We start from the raw sequence: 15700 nt of genomic DNA on the forward strand, positions 1-15700 counted from the left end.
TCTAGTGTGTGTGTGCACATGTAGAGCAAATCCAAGCAAATCTAGATGTAGAAAGGTGAAATTGTAGCGTTTGGCCGCTTCGCCGTGAGCTTGAGAAACGTTACGATTTTGTCTTTCTACATCTGCTTGGTTATTATGTGCACAGATCATCGCATTTCTTCGTTCTGAACACTCCAATGTTCTACATCAGTCGTTGACCTTTGAAGGTCATGAATCCTAAGGACAACTAACAAATGTTGGCTGTGAGTGCCTTGAACTACATCTGTGGACAAATCTATAATCTAATACGTCACATGGAGGAAGCCTACAATCTATGATCTGACTATCCACCTCGGTTGAATATGGGTATGGCTGTTCTTACTTGCTGCGCCAATCTGTAACTCATTTTAGAGGATTTAAATCGTGGTACGGTACCGAACGTGATGCAATAAATCTTCACCTTGAGTAACGTGCCTGTGTGGCATGTGATAAAGGTAAACAGTTTTACTGGCAGACACGCCCCCACCTTATCCACCTGCACCCTTAAAAACAAGCAGAGAAAGTTCCGGCGCTTTATAAATAACCTCAAACTCAACTTTGGACCCCAAGTTGTTTTTCTATCCAAGTCCTCCTTGCATGATATTGCACAAAAGACATACCGACCACGATACCGTGATGGTGAGACTACCGCCTGGGGTAAAAGTGAAGGCAGAGCCGGAGGAAAAGCAAGAGTGTTGTGGGGGAGGGGACGATTCGGTCTCCGGATCCAAGACGGCAACAGGGGCCAACTCGCTGCTGTCGTCCCTGCTAGACGGGAAGAAGGTTGACTTGTTCCAACACAACACGTGAGTGTCACGGTGACTTTCAATAAATCAGTCCGCCTTTTTTGTGGAATTGTATTTTGTATACACAATCAACAGTGTTCGACCAATGTCTTATTGTACCGTATATAGTCGGCCATGGTTTTCATTAATCAACACGGCTCTGTGAGCATATGATTTATCAAAGTTGAAATGCCGCTCGTGTTCTTTTTTTACTGCATACATACATATATATATATATATATATAACGTTATTGACTTGACTATAAAATGTTACTGACACTACTATTGCTGTCACACCATAAAGTCATGTTGGTTGAGAGATAAATTCGTCATAGAAAAGAAAGGTATGTAGCTAGTGGAAAGTTTGCAGTGAAGGAGACGTGGTATTTTTGCCACCCAACACGCACTTAGTAATCATGGCAGTCAAGGTATGCATGATATATACACTCAGGCTGGTGGTCATGGCATGTGCATACGACAAAATTCAAACTTCCGGTAAGTGAAATTCTGTGCAATATGACTTTCTGAGTAGTTTGGTAAAAGTCTGATGAAATCAAAGAGACACAGGTGCACTTATGATCACTTATCATCAGAGGCCACTTGCCCCCAAGATAGTGCGGGCAACGTCATCGTGAGTAGGCGTAGGAGATCCTTTGATCTACAGCGACAAACACTCGATTTATCGTCAGGTGCCTGGGCACCCTCCAGACAGTCTATAACTTAACTTGACTAAAAAAAGGGAGCGGCCATCCTCTGCGGAGGCGAAGCACATAACTTTTTGAGTAGCTTTTATTGCCCCTGTATTGTATGGTCCGAGCACACAGGGGCGGACCCTTATACTCATATAAGGGGTCATATGAGTGGTGGGTTCTTAAACGTGCACGAGGCTCTCCGACTTAACGTCTCATCTGTGGCCTGTCCTTCAATATCAGATCATATCAGAGTGCTTTAATTAACCAGGCTTGATTAACGTTACAGTTTAAGCAACATCCGCAAGATGTCGCACCGGAGCAGGTTTCTCACGCAAAACAAATACCATAGTCCATACAACCTTGGTCTCAGTGACAGGAAAAGTAATAGAAGACATTGTGAAGTATGTTTAAACGATGGAAGATCAACAGAAATGCACCACAATTGCTTCATGTCAAGCGATGATAATTCTTTAAATCTGATGCAACGTCGATGGCCAAACATCGGAATTGAAAACCCCGTTAAGGGCATCCAGAGCATTTCATGAGGCTTGAAACTTGAATTAAAAAAACTCCAATTTCTAATCATTCCTACGCATAGTAAGTTTCAATATCACTATACCATTACATATCGACATTAAAGGAGCAAAGATACGATGCCATTGTGTGGTGAGAACTGACAGAAAATCCAAGCCTTAATAGACTGATCCTGACTACCCATCACAATTAGCGGGTCGACCAATGAGAGAGTGACTGCATGTCCGCCAAATATTTGCATTTTTATGGTTTGATTTTGTATTTCTACGTTTTGACGGAGGTGGGCGGGGCTATGGTATCTGTCTAATTACACTAGGCGCGTGAAACTAAAAGATCACAATGTAGCTTATTTTTGTGCCGCTTTTGAGCACTTTTGATAAGAAATCCGCACGCAAATGTGGTAAACAGTGGCATTAAATGTCAATTTCTTAAAGATTGCAGCAACTAGAATATTTCCAGCCTCATAAAATGCTCTGGGTGCCTTTAAACAATGGGCTTATGCACGACTTTCCTTTTTTCGTCTGCCTGCCCCAACATCTGCTTCCATCCTATATCATATTCTCGTCTCATTCACGCTACACACAAACTCCATCCAAAGTGGTTCCACCTGCTTGCTCCATCGCATGGTCCGTTCGTGACGTGTCTGACCCGGGTCCGGGCGGTACAGGGTACGAACATCCCCTAGCTTGCCTGCCGTCATACCTATTTATAGCCAGCATATTTCTCTCCCTGGCTTAGATACTGAAAATCCATGTTACGATATTACTGAGGCGAACTCAACTCTCCTTGGGCTACAAAAACAGAATGTTTGATGAACAATGGAGCTCATAGCCTCATGCACAAGTTCATCGTCCAGAAGGCGCGTCCAGTAGTGCAACTCCCGCCAAATATACGTCACACACCTATTTCGGACTGGAAACGTCACCACACAGGAAGTCCTGTGACTGTGAATGGACCAATCATCGCTTTCAATGAGATGACGTGCCTGCGCCACGTGGTACAAATAAACCAATCAACGAAAAGAATTTTCGTGCGTCCCAAGCATGGAAAAATAAGGTAGCAGGTTCGGCATATAGGATTACAAGGGGAGTGGGAGGAAGTGAAACATTTGGCTCACAAATTCACGTAAAGAAGGATTTCAGATGCAAGACGAGTCAGGTGTGGATCTGAGCTTTGATCTCAAAAACGTAGGGGATCTTCCAGATCTTAGAAACTCAGGGCAGGACTCGGGGATTCACGATTTGAAGAGTCGGCAAGTCCAGCAAAGGTACGTACGCAGTGCAATGTTTGTGGTTTCGTGTATGTTGCAATGCATTGTGATCATATGACTTCTTTGTTGGGGGGAGGGCATAAAAAACAGGACAGATATGGCGAAGAAGACCAAAGGCACGGCGAATATCTATCCAGTGGCGGACGATAGATCTCCATAACGGATAATCAAACAACACGAGGTGTCTATTTCCTTTTGGGACGTCCCAACTGGGACGTGTGGCAGTGGACTCCACACACCCCTCCCCCTTGTCCACATGTCTATGTTTACCTTACACTATCCTATCCACCTCTCCCTCATCCTACCTCCTACTGCAACACCACTGAAATAATATGCATGTATAGATCAGTGTTTTAACGTAATTTTTCGTACTAATTCCTTCTGCTCAACTGTTGGGAAGGAGAAGTCACGAAACAGTGGACACTTCCTCTTTCTCTTTGATTGTTTACTGCCACCAGCATCGTTTCGTTTAATTCGTTTCAAGGCATCCTCATTTGAGGTGAAGCATGATGCTTTTTCAAGTAGCTAGTGGTAGTGCAATGCGGCTTCGCCATGGCTCGCGTTTTTGGCCAAGCACACTGGGTCACCCCTACTCTTCTCGATAAGTGTGTTGGGTTCTTTTAAATGCAGAGGTTTGACGCTTGAGGCTAACCACCAGCATCTGTAGAGCACAATACAGTATCACCATGATTTCAGTGGTTGTCACCAAATTCCAAACAGTTTTCTAACTGATTGAAAATATATCACTCTTTGGCCTTTTTTGCAACAAATTTGATTGTGTACTCGTCTCTTCTTGATAACGTTATCTTTTGTACAGCAATAATTGTTATATGATAGTATCATTACCTTCACCGAGAAGGTTATGTTTTGCTCAGTGTTCATGTGTGTGTGTGTGTGTGTGTCAGTCTGTCATGATAACTCGAGAATGCCTGTATGGTAGGTGGGTAGGTCTTTGTGTTAGCTCGCAATGATTAGATTTTGGGCCCCCTAGCGACTTGCTATAGTATGCCAGCAGAACTTTCTGATTTTGATATCTCGTGTTCTGAACTTGCTATGGTCATGATTTTTGAGTGGTAGACAGCTCCTGGGGGGGGGGGGGAGTTCGTCATGTAGGTTTGGGCCCCCTAGCATCTTTTTTGGAACTGCAGGAGCCGATTTTGTTTTGAACTTAGGAAGAGTCATTGACAAAATCACATGCTTATTATGCAATCGGGCTAATTTGCATAACTAATGAGGAAAGTCTATAAATCCGCTGCAATCCATTAAAGGACTCTCAAACACGTGACATATGTAACTGAGAAAGAGAGAAATATTGATAGATATTAATCATGAAAATGAATACCTTATTTGCATGATTAATGATTAAAGTACTGTAATTCCATAGTGGTAAATGATGGGGACATTATCATGCAAATGAGGGCTTCATTTACATATTATAATTTATGAGGAAATACTACGGTAGCCTTCTTTGCTTTAGATGCGACTTTTATACTTTGAAGAACTTGTGTTATTTGGGTAGAGAAGATGATCAACTGACATTATTCATGCAAAAGAGGTCTTTATTTGTATAATAAATGGGCAACATCTATGATGTGCCACTTGAAAAGGCTACCATCAGTCGGTGAAGGTATAAGGTCGTGGAATTCTAGTTGAACTTAAAGTATGCATATCTAGACTCTGTCATTGTTTCTTTTGGTATTTAGCTACTAATGTGAAATGTTGCTTCTGGTATTATTTACTGGAATCAACACACCATCTTAGATTATGAAAGTGGAAGAACATCCTACCTGACTGTAAACTCTGCTTTACTCTACTCTACAACTTAGTTTATATATGTATAGAGTTGATCACTTACATTTACAAGTGTAAACTGTGGTGGACAGCCATTCCTTACAGTGTAAACTGTAATAAAGTTATAACAGCAGTTACCTGTTTTGAGATTTTGTCAGGCTTGTGCAAACTAACAAAGGATGTGGCAACAGACTTCATTATATAGCTAATGATTTATTATTGTCAATCAAAGTCTGATTCAATCAAAGTCTGATTCAATAGTTATTGATTGTGTGTTGCAAGATAAAAGCAAAGAAGTTTGACACTTGAGACAAACTAGGTCAACTAGTGCTAGGTGTGACAATTTCCTTACAATGCATTTTTACCCTTTAGGCCACAGCAAGTAATTTTTATGACATCAGCGCGCTCCTTAATTTTCGCCTGATTTTGAAATAAAAAACAAGAAATTTCATTGCCCTCCGACGGTGGTCAACATGCCAAAAATTGGGAAATATTTCATAAACGTTGACAGTCTAAGGTGTTTCATTGCATATGAATACCCAGTGTAGTTCCTGCCCATGATGGTATAATAACAAGCTTTTTCTGCATTTGTTCTAGCAAGGACATTATATGAATAATGGGGGGGGGGGGGGTTCTAGTTAATTGAGCTGTATACATGTATACACAAGCTGTATACACAAGCTCTTTTCTGCATTTGTTGTAGGTTAGTCTATTGAGATGTATACACATCTACAAGGACATGTTTACTGTTGAATCAAGGAGGTTTTATATTGTATGTGAATGAATACAGGGCTTAGACATTGGTTGAATACAAGACTAAAAGACCTGTTGGTCATGATATCATATTTCGTCGTCTCAATTCTTGTTTAACAAGAATTATGATCTCAAAATTTGAAAATATAGGAATCTTGTTTTTTTTGGCCCGCCTTGTTTTTTTTTGCCCTATCTCATTAATTTTGGAGTCTGCAGAGGATGCCATCCATAAAATTTACTTGCTGTGGCCTTAGATTACAACACAACTTTTGTCATGCCAAAATAGGTCAGAAGAGATTAGTGTAGACAACAAGACACACTGACCTGCATGGGGCCATTGCCTGTGATGAAAGATTTGGTATTAAGTTTGAGCTCTAAATTAAGGGTCAGTGGATGAAGGTCTGCCATAGAAACAGCAACAAGAGTTCTGAGACCTCATACCTCCATGAAATATTTACAAATTTTGTAAGTTTCTAGTTTTGTCTCATTGGTTATCTATTATCTAAATAAGGTTATTTAGTATCTATTAATTATCTAAATTAGCTGGTGTGTTACGCCGAACGGCAGTTATACCAGCTATACAGATACAGGTTGTAACTAGTATTACCTATTCTAAATGATGGTCCACTCAATGGAAATTATATATATCGCCTGTGTGAAAGTCCTTTTCCTCTGCAAATTCCATGTTTTTTATGGTAGATTATGCAACTGACTTCCAAATTTACATAATTTATGTACTTTGATGTATACCTTTCACTTACTTGCACAACTCATGAGTATGAAATTCCCATCATTTACTATGAAGGAATAATGGCACTTTTGCATGTATTATGCAAATAAGGCCCTTATTTACATGTCATTTGTTGATATTCCAACTGCCATGAATTGCATAATGTTACATTACATGTAGTCAAGTCCTTCTATGGAAAAAACAAACAGGGATGTAAGTGATTCCATTGCTTATCAAATTTCCTGGATCTATGATCCATCGGCGGGGATTTAATCCCAGGGTGGGGCCCCAGCTCGGACCTGTGAAAGTGATTGCATTTGTTACTTCGGATGGTGATGTAAAGCCAACAACCCTGTGCATGAGTTTCCACCTCCAGACATTAGACTCAGGCGCCAAACCTCTGCACGTAAAAGAACCTGGCCAGCACGCTTATCAAGAAGGGTTGGGGTGACCCAGTGTGCTTCGCTAAAAACGTGAGCCGTAGCAAAGCCACATTGTCCAACTAACTACTTTTTAAAAAGATCATCATACTTCACCTCAATTGAGGATGACAACAGAAAAAAGGAGTCTTAGCACTAACACTTATTCCAAAATATTGCTGACCAGGTAGTGAAATACCTTAACAAGGGGCTTAAAAAGGAATCCTTTAAACATTCTTGACCACCGTCTTTGTTAGGTTGATCATGTGATTATGTACTTAGATCTAGCTAAGGGTGATTTATTTGGCAAAGATGTGCCAATCATTACTATTTAGTGTCTGTGCCTATGGTAGCAAATAGTGGCTTGGGGCTATGTAGTATGTGACACCTCTCCACCTGTGACAGTGTGTGTCAGTGGTTGACCAGCAGTGAAAGTAGAGCAACTCAGTACAGCTAGTATGGAGGGACTTTACAATGGAATTTGGTACCGGTATGTTTCCTTTACACTTGTTTCGTTGTAGTGAGGTTTTGATATGTATATATAAAAACTAACCTAGCATAGATAGGAGACTTGCAGCAGATGAGAGACAATGGAAAACAATGATGACCCACCTCAGTACATATTGACATGCAGTGAAAATGATGATGATGATTAAGCTAGGATATAGTTTTTCCTCTTTTATGGAGTAGGTAATGGGAGGGGAATATCCTGCATTTTCCCGAATATGTTGCCATTCTAGTTTCATTATATTTCAATTTGCCCAGGTATTATTTTGCGACAGCCCATTTTTGCATGGGGAGGGGTATTGGCGAAACATGCTGTATTTGCTCAGGGGCAAATGACGGCCTTTCTAGTCGTTGGTAGTCTTTCTCAGTTTCTATCTGTCTGTATTGGTTATTTCTACTTGGGCAGTGCATGAAGTCAAAACAAGATGTCGTGATTAGCATGCCCAAATGTGACTAAATTTACAATAAATATGTGACTCTTATTTAGTCTGGCAACAGTCTGCATAGATTTTCTTCCAAAACTTGGTGAAAGGTTTTGTAGCACAATTCTGTATCCTTGCCAGAAACCCTAAATCCCAGTGGGGGTCTCCACATGTTTTCTAGAGAAACCAGCAGGTCCAGTGTGGATGCAAATTTTGTTTTATCTTAACTGGCATATCAGCCCAAACTATATGCTTAGCCCCAAGTCATGCATGTTGATCACTATCTACATACATACCAGTGCTACATTCTTAAGTCATTCTGATCACATTCAAAACTACCAAAAGAAGACCACCCAGAAGGAAAAAATCTGGTTTATTAAACAGGTGGTCACAGGACAGGATATATAGACAGGAAATTTTAATGCTTGTGTCTGTAAAAAAAATTACCTGAGCGGCCGACAAAAAGGGGTCAAATTTGCCTGGTGGTCATTATGTACTTGTACCTGGTTCGACTGTATGTGTACAAATACAGTCACCTAGTTTTAAACTTACTGGGATATAGCAACTGGGTGTTACAGGTAATCATAGAGTAAGTAAGTCATACTGGCAAGGTTGTCATTCATCTTCCATTGTACCTTGCAGGTATTGGAATCTTAATCCGGTGTTGATTTTGCTCCAGGCACCTTTATCTATAAAGTAAAAAGTAAAGCGGTTGGCCCTCAGACTGAGGATGAAGCATGGTGCTTTTTCGTTAGCCATTAGTGCAATGCAGCTTCAATAGGGCTCACATATTTTTTGGCCAAGCATACCGGGTCACCCCTACTCTTCTTGATGAGTGTTTTAGGTTCTTTTATGTGCATTGGTTTGACGCCGTAAAGCTCCCTCTGCTCATACACGGGGCTGCTGGCTATCCATAAGTTGGTTGATTCTCTTAGTCTTACTAAGCATCTGCTGAGTGTAGTTCCAAAGGGATATGATTTATATCTAAAGTACCAACAGTTCAACTTAATTGTATTACATGGAACAGAAAAAATGTGTTTTCTGGGGCACCAAATGACCACCTGCACACCTGCAGGCATCATTCATAGCATACCAATAAACATTCATGTCACAGTTGTATGTCGATAAATTTGCAGTGGAAATACAGGTTTTCTTAATAATAGTCTTGCTTACAATCCTGAAGCTTGCATATATCCTATTCAACTGTTAAATCTATCTAATAATTCACTTGAAAATTCTCCCACTCATCAATATAAAGTGTGGTCAGAGTACCATATGTATTGCATATGGTAGCATCTGTAGATTTTTTATGATCATTACTGTTATACAAGATTTTTTATGATCATTACTGTTATACAAGCGTTACTTTAAAGGCACAATAACTTTTTCAGTCCCAAATTAAAAGATTGGAAATATGTAAATTACATAGAAAATGTTGCATTTAGCCTATTCAAATGTTGCATTAGTTTATGAGCTTATGTAGTAATGCTCTGCTGTCTATGAGGGTCTGCAAGATGTGCTCATTTTAGAGGCTTGGCTCAAAACAACTTACGTGTACAAACTATCCCAATACTTAAAGGATTACCCAGTCTATGAAAACCTGGTCAATTACTGGGTCATCTTGTCGGCAAACAAGCGAGAAGTCTACAGGAACCATCATTTTATACTGTTCCACACCATTGCTTGACGAAAATTAGTTGTAATTTAGTGGGCCCGGGGAGTCTAAAAGGTGTGGGCTCTCCAAGAAAACATTTCAAGAAAGGATCACAATCACAGTAGCAATCTCTTACCTTGGACTAATCAGTTATCCCACAACTAAAATTTTCTGCTTTAGAGAAGAAATTAGATGCACAAATTGAATAGCAATAGGTGAAAAGAAAGTCTCTGATCTCATGGAAAAAGGAAAAAGATTGCGCTTTGCCATTAAAATCTAATGAAGGATGTATTTTGTTTTTGCCGTTTAACTCATACCTTGTTCTCGTTGTAGTGAGAAGCCCACCTTCAAGACCACCACGATGTCGAGCCGCACAGCACTGAAGATGCAGCTGATGCGGGAGCAGATGCAGGAGCAGGACCGGCGCGACCGGATCGTTCAGGTCCAACAGTCCTCCGCCGTCAAGATCAACGCGTCACAGGCCTCTGCCATCAACGTTCCTCACTCCCTCCCCACCACCACTGAGGTTCCTCCACAGATTCTCAAGGTTAGGATGAGTTTTTAAACAAAGATTGAAGAATTCTTTCAAAGGTAGAAGTCTAGCCAGTAACTCAACTGAAGTCTGAAGCAGCACCTGACAATCTTTTACTTTTTATGATTTACCTACCTTTATCAAACTCTCAAAGAGTATCAAAGTACTTTCAGGAAGAAAAACTAAAAGAAACAGAAAAATTGGAAATACAATCAAATCTTGAAAGATAAATCCCTAATCAATATACGTTGCCAAAGGGTCTTGACAAGAGATAAAAGAGGCAGCACTAAAAGTTTCTGTTACCATTACTGTGCTGTATCATACTGACTCTCTGTCATTCTTTGTATGGTCAGCATTCATTCTGTAGGCATACATGTGTGGCAAATCTCCCTTCTGTCCAATTGTGGCTGTGGGATCTGTCGGTGCACTTTGAAGTGTAGAGATAGCTCAGGGTGTTCCCATAGCCCAGGACCTGTCTGTCCCATTCTTGTGCAGTTCCCAAGCTGAAGTGTTTGCTGACAGTCTCAGGCTGACAAATGGCAGCTGTCCGCAGGTCGGGAGGGGCCAGATAGAGCCTAGAGGAGTCATCGACGTCTACTGTACATGTCTTGAGTCGAAAGCAGACTGTTAAGAATTCTACATTCATTGATATAAACAAAGGGCTCAAGCTTGTCCTCATTTATCCTTCTGTTGTATCATCTAAATATGTTATTTTCATGTTCGTTTTATTGACCTATAACAAGTTCAACTTCATGCCACCCCGATGATGTCATGATATAGATGAATATAACACCGAAAAAAATGTACCTGAATGATAAGGATGCAGAAGTATCAGATATTTATTTTGTGGTGTTGCTTAGGCATATATATGGTTACATCAGCTACATGTACATGGTAGCTAAAATTTCGATGAAGAATACAGCTTTGGCAGTTGATATGGCTTTGGGTATGACCAAGGAGGTTTTATGTCTCTCCCTTGGGTCTGGCTAATTACATGTAATTGAGTGATCTTCCCCTCTCTCAAGTGAAGAAACACTGAGAAATTACTTTGATAGTCATTCACTTTCATATGCAAATCACTGTAACTGTCCTTGTCTGGAAGTGACAGATCCTTCTCTGTCCCATTGATGTATAAGAGATACTTGAGGGCTGAATGGCAAAAGAGAAACTGTTGTAGACGAGGTCTTTGATTGTGAGAAGTGTAAATAGGGTCGCTTCTTTTCAAAACTTCCCTTTGCCATCTGTTTGAGGTAAGACAACCCAGAGTGACCACACAACCTTGGGTAAAGACTGTGAGTCCTTTCCCACCAAACTCCGTTATCTATGAGTGTGATGACGACTGTTGTAATCAACTACTCTTTCCAGTTATGTTACTCAGTATTTGATGAAGTTGCTTATCAAAAATTGTGCCCTTTAGATTAATAAAAAAAAGGTAATTTTGTATCAGTTGTAGCTCTAAGATTTATTTTCTTATTGTGGAATCGAGTGAAGTTTAAGATATTTTGAAGTAAGATTTTTATGTACAATGACTTGGCCACAGGATATGTTTTAAAGGCCAGAGCGGAGAGTAGAGGATAAAATCTTTACGTAAGCGTAAGAGCCAGAAAATGGAGAAAATGTGACATTGATAATATAACCTTCAGGCTTTGAAAAAAAAGGAATCTATGACGGAAACAAATGCTAGCAACCAAAAGGCCTTGAGTCCACTATGTACTGGCTGTGCAATATCTCGCAAACACACTGCAGTTCTGTCACAGTGGATCACCCTTGGGTCAGGAGTAAAAGGAAAGGTCAGAGTACATGCCATCTGATTGGTCAGCTTGCAAATGGCAAATATTTTCCTGTAGGTTTTTCCCAGAAGTTTGGCATTGTGGAGTAATGTGGGAACATTCAAACTTCACAAAGAGCTACGGCATTGATTTAATCTGCAGTAATCCCATCTGGCGCTTTCAAAAAGTAGATAGCAATGCATCATGGGATTATCGTTGACAGGAAGCGGCTGATTGGTTCCCGGGGTCTGTAAATAGAACGACTGTGGGTTTTTCCCAATATCAGTCATCATTAGAAGTGTGAGAAGGCAAGTGGTACTCAGATCCACCCTTCCCAGATCTGCAATGATATGCATTCAAATTCAAGCTGTTGAAAATTCATGATGTCCTGACACGTTAACATCGTGAGAAACGGCATGAGAAAGAACGCCTGAACCTCACTTGTGTCAAGGACTATCCTCTGGGAAACTTTCCTTTACCTCTCTGTCGCTTTGACACGCTGGACTGTCAGTTCAAATATTGACCGACAGTTTTATTGAAATATGACAGCCCATCCCGAGTTTCCTCATTCTGCCGTGGGTTGGTACGAAGGAAGGTTCTCTGTCAGGCAGTGGTCAGTACTGGAACTTTCTCAAATGAAGTACACTGGAGAGAGTGCTGGGATGGAAGGGCCTTACTTGCCGGAGCCCTGGTGGTTTGATGCTTACTCTGCTCATCTTGCTGCTCAGGTAAAAAGGAGTCTGTCACATCTGTACAGTAGTCATCCTGATCTTTGGATCTACTGTGTTGTAGTTACTCACAAAAATCTTTTTATTTATCCGCAATGCTAGAAGTCAGTCTCTTGTCTTGGTTGATAGTATTTTGGTACATTTAGCGGTTATTTGAAAGAGCAAAGTCGATGTGTTTCACCTTGACTCCCATTTTTCTCTAGTCATTTTAGGACGTTTTAGTGTCACATGTAAGTTCATTAGATTGGAAATTTCTGAGTAACAAATGTAAAATGGCTATAACCTGCAGCCGTGACAAATGATTATGTTCCTGTCGGGCCAGAAGGCATCCAACACTCAGGGAAAGATTTTGTCATTCTGGTAAGGAAGGTCCATCAGTCAGCCATTATTGAAGCTGTTCCTGGCAGCTCTGATATGGTGGGGATTAGAGTTTCTTCAGCCTGGTCAAATAAGATTGCCGCTCTATTTCTGAACCTGAATTAACAACCCTTGCCTCTCCTTCACAGCCACAAGATGTAATGTGTCGCTTTTTATCATAGCATCAGCCTTGGAAAATGTTTCAAGTAACATAAGAGTGATTTTTTCGAGTCTTACCTATCACATAGAAAAACTTGTTATGGTTTCTTCAGGATGACTTCTCGTTGCGTTCTCTTTGTAGAGACTGTGTTCATGTATATTGAATGTAATAACGGAAATTGGCAGTGACAGTATGCCAGTTGTATGATTTGCTGAAATACAGGAGGTTGATGTTGTGTGCTGTTGTTGTGTAGGTGGAAAGTTGTACATGTATGATCTGCTGAAGTACAGGTGGTTGATGTTGTGTGCTGTTGTTGTACAGGTGGAGACGAAGCTGGCGCACCCCACCAGGTATCACATCCAGCAGAACCAGCGCCGCCAGGTGCAGGAGTACCTACAGGAGACTAACACAGCGCGATCTGCGCCCACCGGCGGCGGCATGCCCATCCAGGCAGCCTCACCCACCATCACCGTTACCCAGACGACCACTAACTCTGTTCCGTCACCGACCAAACCTCCCGGCGACTTCCCGCCCGACAGTCCCATGAGCCTGCTGAGCGGCTCGGGGGCTACAGGGTCAGAGGTGAGGCTTTTCCCTTTTCTTTAACAAGGTAGTACCCAATGTCCATATACGACATGCAGCAACCTTTTAGCTTACAAAATATTCTTAATACTAGTTCTTGATAGACTAGTGCTTTACATGTGTTTCAAACTGGGGGAAAATGATTTTGGAATAAAGTCATTTGATGTAGTATCAATACCCATGAAGACATCTGAGTCTTTATTGATGTTTTAAGATTCATATCTCTGAGACAAGCTTTATGTACATGTATGCACAGTAGTAATGTAGCTACAACCTTTTTTTTTTACATTGTTCAAATAACACTATCCAAAATCCTACTGCAAACTTTATACAAAAGCTACAGAGTTTTGAAAAAACAACACTTGAATGTCCACTTCCTCCACAGTAACTTGCTCTCAAATATATGTTGATGTAGAAGGGTGATTTTGTTATAGCTTACAGTATACGGTCGTTATTTGTTTCTTCAACAAATTGGATATGCAAGGTTTCCTCATGCATGGATTAAGGGTTCATAGTAGATCTGCTATGATTCCACGAGCTTACATGGTATGATTTACTGGCTTCCATGTTGGCATTATGAAAACATGAGCTAGAATACTGACGTCCCCAACTGCATGCATACATCTATATTTGCATGTTGTAGCATGTTTCCTGCACAATTCCATTCCTTGTAATCATGCAGAGTTGCCTCAGTATTAGAGCGGAGATGTTTCCCGCGTATGACCTTGTGGTTTGTCCTGGCGCTATTCGCGAAGGCGGACAGTATAATGACGTCAAACGTAAAATCGCCCATATATCGGATTTCTCCATCTGATCTCCAATATCACAACAGAGAAGTTCTGGCACCTTGGCCAGTACATGTTTTGTATGCACAACCATCCTTACATAATCATCTATAGAAAAGCGCAAATACCAGGAATTTTATAATACATTTAGATCAGTATGGACCTGAATTAACGTGGTTACAAATAGCAAGGCTGTTTTGTTCAATTTTCAGCTTCCATTTGTAAGAACATGACAGCTAGAGTATAATTTTTTTAGATGATTGTTGTGATCATTAATTCAGCTAAGGGACAGGCTAAGTAGGATAATTGTAAAGAGGGTGCAGCTGTTCAGTGACAAAAAGGGAATTGTTCCAGGAGAATAATAAAGAAATTATTATTTACTCCAGAAATCAGTTAATGCTGAGGAAGAAAAGAAAATTTTGTATTGTGAACTATAAGAAAATTGAATTTAGTCTCAACAACATTTTGTAGCATATTTCCAACATAGCAACATTTCAGGTGATATTTTCTGTCAAATATTGTTTCTTATTCCAACTGTAAAGACATAATCATGTATTGTTCCTAACTGTGTATATTTTTATAATTATGATCAAAAGCATTAATTTCAAAAGAGGGGCCAATAGGTTTTTCAGTAGGAAGAAGCAGTGTGTGTTTACTGTAGATATTAAATTCATCATGACACAAGTGACAAGGCATGACAGATTGGTTGAAAAGTGGAGAAAATAGAACTGACAAGTTTTTATGTACTGCCTGTGGGAGAGGAAAGACCTTATGTACCCTCAGTACCATTATGAATATTATTATAATGGCACATAAACATAAGTATAGCTGACTCCTTCTCTAGCTAGCCTCTGACGTGGGAAAATCACCACCACCTACGTGAAGCCGGGATCATAATGCTTGATTTAACCTTAAGGTGTCCTGAACACAGCTGGAAAAATCAATACCTTCAACATTTTCACCCTGAGATATGACATCTCAGTAATTCCATTCATCCTGTATGGGTATGTGAGGTTAATACATTTGTCCTTGAAAGTCTTCAATGAGGGATGGAAAGGCTTGCTGTATTTGTAAGGAAGATAACTCATAGTTTACTGTATTTGTAATGAAGATAATACTCATGGCAATTAAGAAATATACTACACTGGGAAAAAATGATTTTCTATATAAAAGTGAACGTGGGAGCATTTTGTAAGCTGGATTTTTTTTGCA

At 40.3% G+C, this 15700-nt stretch overlaps 1 protein-coding gene across 3 annotated transcripts in view; it reads left to right on the forward strand.

Annotated features, from left to right (window-relative positions):
• Positions 1-571: 571 nt before the first annotated feature.
• The window catches only part of LOC136435311 (microphthalmia-associated transcription factor-like), a 31283-nt gene continuing 16154 nt past the window's right edge, over positions 572-15700 (forward strand). The window contains exons 1-3 of one of the 3 annotated variants that reach the window (XM_066428682.1): positions 572-824; positions 9909-10122; positions 13443-13703. In XM_066428682.1, coding sequence (XP_066284779.1) covers positions 616-824; positions 9909-10122; positions 13443-13703 — 684 coding nt within the window. In that variant the 5' untranslated portion in view covers positions 572-615. Of the gene's footprint in view, positions 825-3064; positions 3297-9908; positions 10123-13442; positions 13704-15700 lie in introns of those variants that run through there. The other 2 variants (XM_066428680.1, XM_066428681.1) reach the window with 2 other exon arrangements.

This window comes from Branchiostoma lanceolatum, chromosome 5, assembly GCF_035083965.1.
Source record: "Branchiostoma lanceolatum isolate klBraLanc5 chromosome 5, klBraLanc5.hap2, whole genome shotgun sequence".
Taxonomy (NCBI): domain Eukaryota; kingdom Metazoa; phylum Chordata; class Leptocardii; order Amphioxiformes; family Branchiostomatidae; genus Branchiostoma; species Branchiostoma lanceolatum.